This window comes from Zonotrichia albicollis, chromosome Z (genome assembly GCF_047830755.1).
Source record: "Zonotrichia albicollis isolate bZonAlb1 chromosome Z, bZonAlb1.hap1, whole genome shotgun sequence".
Taxonomy (NCBI): domain Eukaryota; kingdom Metazoa; phylum Chordata; class Aves; order Passeriformes; family Passerellidae; genus Zonotrichia; species Zonotrichia albicollis.
Window position 1 is genome coordinate 36,129,774 of NC_133860.1, and position 13,398 is coordinate 36,143,171.

The following is a 13,398-nucleotide window of genomic DNA, read 5'->3' on the forward strand; positions in this document are numbered from 1 at the left end:
TAGTGACTTACTAGAAGAAAACAAACTGTTCAGAGGAATTTTTAAAAAGCAGTAGCAATAGACAGCTTTTTTGCATGTCTGCCATTTGTGTTTGCTACATGTTTATTACATGTTTTTTCCAGTTAATTTTTTGCTATCCAAATCATACCACTTCACCAAATATTTTGCAGTATTTATAAACATTATTTGTAGTTGACCCATCTCCAGGGAGATTATTTTCTAGTTCAGTTTTGCTATTTGGCTTGTGGTGGCCTCATCCAATGATCTTTACATGGGATCAGAAAGTGACTCATTGGAGACTAAATCTTGAGGGCTGTTAAATTCCCTGCCTCTTAATAGAAAATTCTTGAACCAGAGTTTTCTGGGTGGCAAGCCAGCATTATGTAAAATGTTCTGACCTGAGTATCTGCAGTGGTTTTGACAGAGCAAGAGCATTGGATTAAATAAATTTTTGTTCTGACCCACTAAGCTGTTTGATTTTTCTTGAGTTTTTTTTTTTTTTTTTTGAGCAGTAGCTCAAACCGTAGCTGTTCCAGTTTTTACATGGAAGTACAAAAGTACCTTTTCAAGAATGAGAAACATTATTAAAAAAGAAGCAAATATTTCACTTTGATTTTTGTTGCTGTCCTTTGTTGTTATCTTTAGAACTGTCAGGTAATTGTTTTGAAATAAGAAACTGGAAAAAAGTCACCTGTTTTTTGTGCTTGCATTTTACTAACTTAAGTATGTCTTCTAATGAGAAGTGTTCTAGGTGGAGTATATAAATTTCCAGTGGAAGCCAAAGCCTTTAGGTTTTTCCTCCCTCTTCTCAGACATGTTATCCTAGAGGTGCCACCACTGTTGCTGGTGGGTGCAGTGGCAGATGTGTCTTGGGGCCATCTGGCACTGCTTCTGTCAGACATGCAGGAAGCTGCTTGCAGCTTGTCACAGAAGGCACCCCCCCCTTCTGCTACCTTGTGCACAACTGGTTAAAGCAGAAAGATTGCAAGGGTCTTCACGTGGGAAGTATTAAGCATAGATGGAGTCAACTGTTTAATTATTGCTGTGAGGAGAGATGTGATTTTGTGTTTCATGGGTTTAAATGTAGACTTTTTTTAACCTTAGGACCTTCAAATTTTAGTCAGCTTTTTTAGAGGATGGTTGGAGATTTCGAGATGAAGAACTTTTTTTTTAGGGGTGTAATACTTTTTTTTCAACTATGCAATGCTATTACTGGTATAAAAGATCTCCAGTATTGTGTCTAGTTTAGTTGTTAAGGTGATTTTTCTAAAAAAAAATCAAAATTTTTAAGCCTCTGTCAAAATAAATTTCATGTCTTCCACTTTCTTACTACTATTGTAACAATTTTAATCTTGGTCTTTTTCCTGAAGGTGGAAAAATAAACCTTTTTTTCCCATTAAACAAAAGCAAATCACAGAAGTGATTTCCAATCATGATATTGGAAAAGACCTCCAAGACTGAGTCCAGCCTTTGACGGATCACTTCTTTGTCAGCTACACCACTGCACTAAGTACCACATCCAGGCTTTTCCTGACCACCTCCAGGGATGACAACTCCACAGCTTCTCTGGGCAACCCATTCTGATGCTTAGCAATCCTTTCCATGAAGAAATTCCTCCTGATGCCCCCCACCTGAAGCTCCTTCTCTCTCCTCTTTGAAGAGAAACTGTTCTTTGTTGTTCATTTAGAAAACCTAAGTATATGAATATTCACTGTCTGTGTTATTAAAAGTTAACATAGGCTTTAAACTGACTTTTTTTTATAAGCAGAAAACAGACTTCATAGTTTCTTTCATATATGTGTCTTTTTCTTCTTGTAACCTTGTTTCTGTGGTCATTATAAGTGTAATTTCTATCATCTGGAGAGCAGGGTTTTGTTTTGCTTTCATAGAGTACAAGAGTGCAAAACCATGTATATAAACTGGAAATTCGGCAATATGCATTTGTAGTTCAGCTGGTTAGCATTTGTATGTCACGGCGCAGGGAAACTCGGGATGCTCAATGTGAGAATCAGCAAGCTTCGTTTATTAATCAGACCACCAGACATTTATTTACAACAAGTAATAAACTCATGCATATTCTATAAGCCAAGCAGTCTCTTGGTTATACTACAATATCAGCTCTTCCTCATTCTTTAGAAGTTACATGTCTCTTTCTCAATTACAGCATCTTGCTATCACAATGCAGCTATGCTTCAAGGACACACTGGTTTTGCAGCTGCAGGGACTAGATTAGCCATGGCCTTGTACTTTTCCAATTCCTGGTTAGCTATTATTCCAACATTTGTATGCTAAATAAGAAGGAAACCAAATATATTGAGGAAAATTCTGTATCATATAAGACTAATTGTGAGACTTAATGCTTTCTTTTTAATTTATATGAATTGTTTGGATGAATTTGAGTTATAGAATGTGACTATATGAATGTGTAATTTTCTGTCTTGAAGAAAAAGTAATATGAAAAAATGTTAATAATCTGCATTTTTGCCTCTTTCAGACACCCCATGGTTGGCTCTGCTTACAGCTGAGTAATTATCTCTAGTTGCAGTTTTGCTCTTAGCTGCTGTGCTTCACAAGAGAGGTAACTATTTGCAATCAAAATATTTCCTGCAGTTCCTCAGATCTAGCAAATCTGTTTGTAATGATTGATTTAATGCCTGCTCCTTCTGCTGACAGATTTCTGAAAGCAAATAGTTCTATCCCTGTACCTCAACTGCCTGTGAGTGGGTGTCGTGCTATCTTTACACTGTGTAGTCTAATGAAAAATGAGCGTGGGATGTTTGGATAATAAGAATGGAAAATACCTGTCTATATTTGCTATCTTTTACTCATTAGGTGTTTTTTCTCCTTTTTAAATGTTTTCAGATTTTCATGGACCTCAACAGTGCTAGCACTGTTGTTTTGCAAGTCTTGACGCAAGCTACTAGCCAAGATACTGCAGTGTTGAAGCCAGCTGAGGAGCAGCTGAAGCAGTGGGAGACACAGCCAGGTTTTTATTCAGTCTTGTTGGTAAGTTACAGTGGAAAAGTGCTATTAAGTAAACTGAATAATTTTGAGTACTGGTCTCTAGAACATGGTTGAGCCATCACCTCTGCCTGAGGGAAGCCCTGAGTTGTCATGGTCCAGGCAGCAGAATCCTTATGCTGAAGGATAGGGTAGGTAGGATGTGTCAATGCTAGGCATTGTCATTACTGTATCTCAAAGTAAGCTCTTTTCCCGGGTATTCAGAAGGTGGAAATCCAGTCTCTAGCAGTATGAGTGGGCAGTAGTGCTAAATCTTTCATTTACCTATTGTGAATTGTGGATGGTAAAAGGCCAAGAGAACCCTTCTCAAAGGAATTGCCTTTACTGCGTCAAGAGGCAGGGGACCTTTTATATATCAAGGCAATGAGGACCTTTTCTTTTTTGGGGAGATGGTGCTTTATGAGCATTTTAATAGGCATTCCCTCCTGCTTTCCATTGAAGTGTGTGATACCTCTCTGGGGTTACTTTCCTTTTTGTTAGTGGAGGGAGACTCCCAGGGAGACTAACTGACCTGGCTGTGGTAGTAAGGTCCTGGAATGGGGAAGGTGAATGCTTCTAGAAGTGCTATGGCCATTGATGAAATGGATGCATTAATATGGTCAAAATGATGACAACACAGTCAAAAAGGAAATGAACCTGTTTCAGCAAAGACACCTGAAAGTTAACGCTGTTGTTATTCTTCAATATCTCTGCATATATTTATAATAATATTAAAAAGAGAGGTAAAATGTTTTTTCTACAAACATCTGTCCTCAGTGCATAGATTGAATGCCTCAGATTTGTTGGGTGATGTGTTCTGTTCTCTATAAACCCTCTAACTTGTTTGAAAAGTTGAAGGTGAGCCCAAGGATTTAGGGAAAGGAGTAGAAGAAGATACTTTGAGCTGCCAAGTTTCCTTTTATGTACTGCCTTTGCAATAGTGTAGTTTTGGTGGTAAATAATATTGATAGAAACCAGTGGAAATTGCCACTAGTGATTTTTTTTATTCCTCTGCATGTTTGGTTTGAGACCTTGTACTTTGGGGTGTAGACAAATTGGGCACTCACAGGTAACTGGAACAAATATGAGTTAATTTTAAATGTAAGGACTAAAAATTCAGGTGTTTAGATGCTTATTAAAGATGTATATGCTGGCACATAATATTCAAATGCTGATAAATTTTTTTAAGTGGTTAGGTGGATTTGTTGGGGCCACATCAGCCTTTCTTTAAGAGTGAAATATCAAGATAGTCTTCCAAACTAAACAAGTGAAGTGTCTGCTTCTTTGTTTAACTTGATCATGACAGGTGTGCTGTCTGGGAGAGAAAGTAGTTGACATCTTCTTAGTGGAGAAGAAAAGGGTTCAGGGAAACAAGTGGAGAGTGGGTAAGACAGCTGATATCTGTGGGTTGTGCCAAGTAATATAATTGCTTACTGTGAGATACACTTGCTTCTGGAACAGAGGAGAGAAAATCATGAAGAAGATCATGAGACATGCATCCTTGATCCTACCATTTTTAGTACCTAGTGGAGTTGCTATCATTACTTTTCTGTTTCTCTTTTGAAGGTATTACATCTCTCTCTTTTGATTCAGAATTGGATGGTTTTGAAAAGAACCTCTGTGCAAGTTATATCAGTTTGTATATTAGTTCATTCCTGTTCTGTCTATGACAGCATTACTGTGTTATATTAAGTACTTCATGTTTTACAAAGTTCATATGAAGATAAAGAGTGTAATGAGACGTTCTACTTGTTTTTGTGTAGATTCTTTGGTTTTTTTTTTTCATTTTTTATCTAGGTTGGTCTAGTTTTAGGGTCTTTATCTGTGGAAGCTTTGTTTCTGCTAAATATTTTAGCCAGGAGAGGAATATTCAGTATGAGTAGTTTGGGTTTTCCATGTTTCATTTATTTTGAAATGTTATTTTTGTAATATGGAAGTGGTGTTTGAAGTTAGCTGTTAGTATTTTAATATGCTTAAATTGCATTTGGGAAAGGTCAAGTCTTTTAGAGATTCAGTCTGTCTTCCTAAATCAGCTTTGGGGAAGGAGAGCATACTACATATAGATCATTTTTGTGTTGTGTGGTATTTTTGGTGGGTTACCACCTTTCTGATATTTTTCTACAGTTGCTAGTTTTGAAGTTTATATCATTGTTGGCATGTAAATCTGTCTACTTTCTAGTGATTGGAGTGTGTTAGGTTTTTCTGGGTTGGCCATTACCTCTAAGAAACATGTTACTATTAATAAAAGTAGATATTGAGAGAAAATTAGGTTTTGAATTCATAGTGAAAATGAGGTCCCAGGTTTCTACTTATAACTGCTGAGTTATTTGAAAGGTTTGTTTATGCCTGTGTTTGCAGGCATGCTGCCCAAAAGTAGAAGATACTTTTGACCAGAATCCCTGCGTTTTTCAGGTCCCTTCTTACTGGACTTCTAAAAGCAAGAAATACAAGTGGTGCACTCTTTCTGCAGTGTACTGCATAGTAAGAACATACTTCACACATGCTTGCTCTCTAAAGGTCGGAGTAATGATGTGTCATCCCTTGAGAGGGATCCATCTGATGCAGTAGAAAACAGGAGGAGAGCTGCTGTTCAGAGTAGTGCCTGTGCTGAAATTCAGTAGCCTGCCTTTATTTTAGTTTCTCTTGGTTGATTAATTTTACACCATTACCATACAAAATAACTCCTCTGTGTTTGTCTGTATGTACATACAGATATATAAAAGTGTATATATATGTATAGAGAGATATATATGTATGTATCTACAGATATATAGCTTTTATTGGTAGAAAATAATTTCCTGATTTCCTAAGCATAGTCAAATTTGAGAATTGCAGACCTACCAGGTCACTATTTTACAAACAGTATTGCTAGATAGGATGGTTCTTGCCATATGAATAAATAACATAATGAATAAATAATCTGAAGATTGGATTCTGACTAGAATAAGGAATTAGCTTGTGTTCTGCGGTGGCACAAACTTCTGAGGGCTATGTCATTAAAGAATGTAAAAATTGTCTGATTATATTAATTACCACCCTTATATTTCCTTCTCTGCCAGACAAGATTAGCAACATGTTTGCCTTATAGGTTGTTTTTTTTAAATCAGTCAAAATTTGGGCAAGTGATAAAAATTTTTTTAATCTCTAAAAATTTATGTTTAGAACAGTGTTTTCACTTCCCTGTCAAATGATGATCAAGGCTTTTTGTTTATGTACACCCATATCACAGTGGTGTGTGTATTTCTACATATACCAGGGTATGCATTGATACAATTTCTGTCTTGCTTGTGCTATCTTGAGAAATTTTTAACTTTTTCTTTTTTTTAACAGAACATTTTTACAAATCATAGCCTGGATGTGAATGTAAGATGGTTAGCTGTGCTGTACTTTAAAAATGGAATTGATCGCTACTGGAGACGGGTTGCACCACAGTAAGTTTTGAGATCTTCCACTTAACCATCTTGAAGTTGGCTTTGTTATGGTTGCCAGGCTGGAAAAACAGGAGATCCTTAGTTGGTAGAAGTTACTTTAGAATTTGTGGTGGAACTGACAACATGCTTAAACTTTCAGGACTTGCTGATAAAACATTTTGTCTTTATATTGCTTCTTATGACTGTTCATGATTTACTTTTGAGAGCTGAGTTAGAAGGCTCTTTCACAGGTAATAGGTTTTGAAGTGATGCTGTATGTGTTGCAACGTTAACACCTGGGTTTACTGAGAGTGACAGAAGTGAAAGGTAATGTCTATGACAGTGAGAAGGAACTTTGATTTTGTTCAAGCTGATGTGTACTGAATGTGTACATGGGAAGGAGGCAGCAGTTATCATACTAAAAAGTTCTGGTCTTCTTTTTTCATTGTTCTGATAATGCGCGACAAAGAGTTCTCCAAAGAAGATGAGAAATATAAGCACTTTTCATGAGTAACATGTAATTTACTTAAAATTTACAAAAAGTGCCATTTTAATATGTAACCTGTAGAATTATATACTTCCCAGTCTTTTGTGTGGAGTGCTTATTTTTCCTTTAAAAACAGGTGTGTTTTCACAAAGTGTTTCAATTCCAGAACTCAAAGGTTTGCAAGTGTTCAGTCTCAAATGCGTGTAATAGGTGGGACTGTCACTGTCAGATGTAGGGTATTAGATGGAATTCTAGATACAGTTTTTCTGGATCACAAATCTAAGTTTGTGTTATGATGCAAAATATGATTTTCATTGTTTGAGACAGTTCAATGTATTTTGCCTTGCATTGTAAGCCTTTCCAAAGATCTACCAAAGGAGTGAAAACTTATAAAATTCTGTATCCACAGCACATTTTAAGTGGTGTAGTACTCCTTCATTATGGCATAGAGCACTAGAGTATTTGTATGTGTGAATTAGTATATAAGTGCAAAACATCTGCAAGCATTTGGATTCTTTTTTATGTAACAGGAAAATAGCATCTTTTTCATGAAAGATAGCATATATCTTTGACATTTCTGGCTAACAGGATTCAGCTTATAACACTGGTACTTCGCAAGAACTGTTGGAAGAAGTTAAATGTTGTTTCAATTTGTTAGTATTTTTAGCCACTAGTAGTATTTCTGGTAAAAAAGTGTAGTTTATTTCTTGCAGAACTAAAAACTAGAATTTTACTGTTTGAGGTAAAAATTACATAGAAATATTTTAATGTAGCTTCCCTGTAGTTTTAAATTAAATGTAATTTAAAAAGTAATTTTTTCTTGACTGTTAAAGATTCCATGAGTTAAATCTATATTAAATTTCCCATGCAACCCTATTTTTCCCCATTTCTAACTTTTCTGCCACTAATTTAGTGCAATTAAATGATAAAATAAATTTTAAAATTTGTTGGCTGCTGTTAAGGATTCAATGGAGTAATGCATACTAAATTTTTATTCTGTGTCCAACTGTTTTTCTTTCTAAATATGTTAGATGTGACATTTTGTCAGCACTCAACCAGATCACATTTCTTGTAGAATATGTTGAGGTAATTTTGAAAAATCCTGATTTAAACTAAACTTTTGGTTGATTATTTTGTGAATCAATCATGCTTTGAATACCATGATTTATTTCAAGTCTTCATTGTAGATGCTGCATTTTTGTTGTCTTTGCAAAATTCTTGTCTTTTGTCTTGTATCTCACTTCAGCAGCTGTCTGCTCTCCATCCATAGTAGTACATCAAAGCATGTTTTGATGTATAGATCAGGCTTAAAACTGCATTTTCCAGTGAGAGTGATTTAGAAGATGGGCCTGTGAACTTCCTCCCTCCTCCTTTTTCAGGCAGCTTTTCATATAGCTGTGGCGAAGAGCCTAGAGTTGTCATAGACTCTTTTCAGGCACAGTTTGGTTTCTTCTTTTGAAATTTGTTGTCAGCCTCCTCAAAAGCTGGTCTCACAGGATGATTTTGTATGTGTTTTTATTTTCTTCAGAAATGGTTTGTCTTGATTTCAAGAGCTGAACGTGTTTTTGATTTTACAGACAATTGTATCCTGTCTCTTGTGGACTTTGTTCTCTTATTTGAGTACTATGTTAGCAACACGGTGCAATACTTTAACAGTACTTTTCAAATATATGTTTTCACTTGTGTGATTACTTCTCATAAGCCATAAATCCAAATGTGAAATATCAGGCTTTTTTAAAAAAAGCTCCAAAATAATTTTTAAAGTATTTGGATGTGTATTTCTCCGTACCACAAACACAGAGAAAGATCTAAGTAATGTTGAATTTGCAAATTGTGAAAGACTACAGCATAGTAGATAGTACTTAGAAGTTCATGTGTAGATGAAGTTGTTTTAATTTTTGGGCACATATAATTCAATGCTGAAGGGAAATAACTGGCTGAAGGAGGCACGTTCTTCCTGACTTCTCGCCTGTCTGTAACTTTTACAGGCGGGATTGTGGAATTGGCTTTCTTGCAAGGCATTAAGGGAGGCTGGGGCAGTGGTGCGGGTCTGTGTCTCCTTCAGGGGCTGAGGGTGTCCCTGCTCTCCGGCAGATGTCACTCTCGTGTTGTTTGAGCTCGGAGTTCTCCGCTCACGGTCCGGCAAACCCTCAGGAGCTCTGTCACACCGTGCTGCCGGGTGACACTTGCATCGACATTGAGTTCTTAGGTTTTTTCCGTTACTGTTTTCTCGTTTTGCTTATCACAAGCTGGTGTCTTTAAGGCATTGATCCTCATGAATCTGTTTCTTTTCTTTCCTTTGTTTTGTCTGCAATGGCAAAAGCTTAATTACAGCGTTTTTATTTACAGTAAGTAATGAACTGAGTTCTTGCTGCTCTTAGACTGTGCATATGATAAGTTAATATAATTATGAAAAAGAGTTTAAAGCCAGGGGTCTTGTGAGCCCAGAAACAAAATAAATTCAGTCATATAGTAAAACGGGGTATATTTTTTTTTACAAACCAGGATTTACATGCTTTCTCTTGTCTCTGAAAGTGAGTTATTATACAATCTACATTTAATTGACTATAGATTTTTAAATTTTATTAATAAGAGTTTTTAAGTTTTAGAAACCACGTAGACGATGCCTGCATGTGTGGATATTATATACTGCATTTTCATATTATAAAAGAGAAACCCTCAAAAATTTATTGTCATGGAACATCATCTCATGGCTTTAGATTAATAAGTAAAATAGTTACATGCAGAAAAGCTTTTACTGTTGCAGAGATCTCTGTAAATTTTAACCAAAATACTTTTAGGGATAATTTAATTTTTTTCAGAAAAAATCTTAAAGCCTATGTCTTGATTTAAAATATAAAAAATAAAATTGTGGCTCCTGAATGCTAGAATTACCTTGGAAAATAAGACTTAGTGTACAGTTCTGAGTCACCAGTGAAACAATGAATTGCCCCCCTTTTGAACTATACTTCAAATGATAAGTCTTTGATCGAGAAAATAGTGAATACTTGTGTTTTTGCAGAGGTGAAGACAAAGTGAAAACTAGAATATTTTTGTAAATGTTTGTTCTTATGGCAATTCCTGCCTCTATTTTCTTATTATTTTGAGATTAATATTTAGTATTTGTCTAGATTAGAGTAAAACCTATGCTTTAGGGAGCTTTAGATATAATTTTAAACCTCAGTACATAAAACTAGTCAGTTAATATCTGTGCCTGAGGTCAGACAAGAGGAAGTTGTTGTGTTGGTGTGTTTAATCTTCTTAATTTCCAGCCTCTAGCCTTCACTGAGATGTGATGTTTGCATGCTTCTAAGTCATTGCAATGTTAGGTGAAACTTTAATCTGAACGACCTTGTGTGATAACTTCCAGTCTTTTTATGAAGGAGAAACAGCTTTCCAGGTGCTATCAGTAGATGAAAATTTGTTGGGGTTTTTTGTTTAGTTTGGTTTGGTTTTTCTTTTCCCCCAGTAGTGTAATCTATAAATACCAACAAAACCTTTTTTAGAGCAGTGTGTTGTGTTTCCTGCCTGGAAATTATAGGAAAATTGCATGAATGATATAAAATCTGAAGTAATACAGTAGTGATATCATACTGTAACTTGTAGTCTTAAAGTGACAGAGGTCACTTAAAATTAAGTATTAAGATACCACAGTGCTGCACTTGAATGAAAATTAACCTTTATGGCTTAGAATTTTTTCCCTGCTCACTATTTTCCCCTGCACATTATGGAGAATATATCAACATACTTTTCACACAAAGCTATAATTTTCAATGGATCTGTATTTTTAAGTGTAAATATATTGCTTTCTTATAGAAAAGAGTTTATAATAGAAAAGACTTAACTGCTTTTCCAAAAAAGCTGTCATCTGATGTGGTGATTGCCTTATTCTGGACAATTTTTGGCCACTGTCCATTAGTGTACATGGGCAAATTTATGTTCAAATCCTCTATTCTGTCAGTAATAACTATATGACAATTGTCTATGAGCAATCCATTTGTATTTTGTACAGTTTTGTGCAGTTTTTTCATTGTATATATGTGTATTTCACTCTGTCAACTCTTTTGCCATTTATCTTTGAAAAGGTCACACCAAGTCTCAGAATGTGAGACCAAAATACCTTATAAGTATTTTTTTCACAGTTCCCTTTCTTTTTAAGGATATTTGAGATAGTGGAAGAGCAAATGATGTTCTTTTGTTAGTTTTGATAGTTTTTTTTGATAGTTACAAATGAATTGATAGTAGTTTTTTAATTGAAAATAAATAATATTTTGATAAATATATCCTGGCAGTGCTCTTTCGGAAGAAGAAAAATCTACATTGCGTGCTGGACTTATCACCAACTTTAATGAGCCAGTGAATCAGGTTAGTGGTGATTGTTTATTACTCTTCCAAGAAATACTTGTATTGATAGATATCTTATTTTCTTTCTTTACAAAGTATTTAATTATAATAATGAAGTTGCAGTTTACATAGTGCTTTGCAGACAGACCTTGAAGTGAGATTTTTTTACCATCGGTCATAACTCATTGAATTATAGAACCACTTTGGCTGGAAACAACATTTTGTCTCTTTGTGGTTTGTTTCTTTTGGTGTTGCAGTGGCAGTTTGTTTTCCCTTGCTGTTTGTGCAACTGTTTGGTGAAATGGTCCAGGGAATGGATGTAGCTGAAAAATAACCTTTCCCTGAGTGATTTTGTTTTTTTCAGCTGTGTCTGTTCTCTTACCTAGTTACCAGTGTGGCCATGCAAGGAAATGTGGCAGAGGCAAAGCAGGAGCGAGCTGCTGATGTTGCTGCTGTATAAACCCGCCTGAGCAGTATTGCTGTCACATGTCTAGTTACAGCAGTTTGGTGAATTTAAATAAGCTTAATAAAGCTTCAGTGTGATAGTGTCTTTTCTTACATAAAATGACTAATTGTAAGCCATGATTTTGATTAGGATAAGAATTTATTATATTGAGTCCAGAACTAATGTTAGGGGCACAGAATATGCCCATACTAGGTGAATCAATCTTACTTTTGATAGCTTCTTCATCAGGTAAGTATAAGATTCTACAGGGAAGTATTTGCTAATATTTTGAGCTGGATCTTAAAAAACTTTGTCAAGAAAATACAGAAATTATAGGCTTAAGGTTAAGATTGAAAGGAAAAGGCATTGGGAATAAACTTCTGTTCTGCAGACAGTTCAGTTTTAACTTCTTGGGATTTCTTGACAGGATTAATGTAACTTCTAGGATTTTAGAGCATTTTATCAAAATTAGGGTAGTTTAGTCTTTGTAGAAGCCCATTGTGAATGACAGTTTTGAGTAGAGCTAAGAATTTTCATTGCAAATGCAATTTTTAAAAAAGCATATGAAGTGTTTTAAAATTTGTTCTGCAGATATAGTTTCAATGTAAACAATATGACAAATATTGCTTGTTTCTGAATGCTAACTAAAAAGAATTATGAAGTATGGCAAGCTGAACCATAGTGTGTGTCATTTATACTTTACTAGGTGGAATATAATTTATCAAATATTTAATTTTGAAGTTTGTATGGTTTTTGGCATATATTAATAGGTAAATTAACTATGAAACTCTAATATTAAATATATTTTTTGCAAACCGAAACTTTTTATCAATTTTTTTTCCTACATTCGTACATTCATTAGTATTTCATCAGTTTGCCTGCTAAGATGATAGCATAACATTTTTCATAGTTAAGAATGCCACTGCTGATGAACAGTTCTGGAGTTGTCCAACTATAGTTGCAGCTGAGATTGGAATCTATTTTAACTGACATTTTAAAGAGTAGTGGCTTCATGTTTTGGTTATACGTCCTTATGACATTTTTTGGGATGTAATTTTTTAAGATGTGGAGATTTTTATTTGTTTTTTATCGCAGCAGTCTAAATAATTGCCCAAACAATTACATGTGATATGGAAATATGTTTCCATATCCCTTTCTTTCCCTTTGTTCCCCAATCTGTCTTGTAGGTATCCTGAGGTGTCCTTTCCAAGGAATCTTTAGTTCCCAGCCTGCTTGATATATCTGAGTGTTGATATCCTGTGTTCCTGATAACTGCACTTTTCCAGTCACAGACAGTTCATAACACAGTTGCTATCTGCCTATGATTTTTGCATCACTGAAAGCAGAAAAAATTATGCCTCTTGTATAGAAAGAAAAACAACACAAAAAAGTGAGAAGTAGGCATAGTATGGAAATGTGATGATACAACTTGACTTCCAGAGGAGGTGTAGCAGAAAAAGAGAACATACCATCTGCTGAAAGCGTAGTTGCCATGCCCTCTGAAGATATTTAGCATATGGAGGGAACAGTGGAACAGAGTACTTTTTCAAATGTATTACAGCAAGTTCTTTTTCTTCTTTCTCCCCATTTAAAAAGCCTGTGCTCAAGATAAAAGTACTTTTGCCTTTCCTGGGAGGTTGCTTCTTGTGTCACATAGGGAGAAAAATTTGTTTGCTCCCCCTGTTATGTCAATTGACGTAATTTGATATAGG

The 13,398-nt window shown here is 35.2% G+C and overlaps 1 protein-coding gene across 3 annotated transcripts in view; it reads left to right on the forward strand.

Moving 5' to 3' along the window:
• Positions 1-13,398, forward strand: part of IPO11 (importin 11) — an 82,043-nt gene that overhangs the window by 4,635 nt on the left and 64,010 nt on the right. For 2 of the 3 annotated variants that reach the window (XM_005489784.4, XM_014268989.3), the window contains exons 3-6: positions 2,495-2,578; positions 2,863-3,006; positions 6,331-6,431; positions 11,190-11,262. In XM_005489784.4, coding sequence (XP_005489841.1) covers positions 2,869-3,006; positions 6,331-6,431; positions 11,190-11,262 — 312 coding nt within the window. In that variant the 5' untranslated portion in view covers positions 2,495-2,578; positions 2,863-2,868. Of the gene's footprint in view, positions 1-2,494; positions 2,579-2,862; positions 3,007-6,330; positions 6,432-11,179; positions 11,263-13,398 lie in introns of those variants that run through there. The other variant, XM_074533207.1, reaches the window with a different exon arrangement.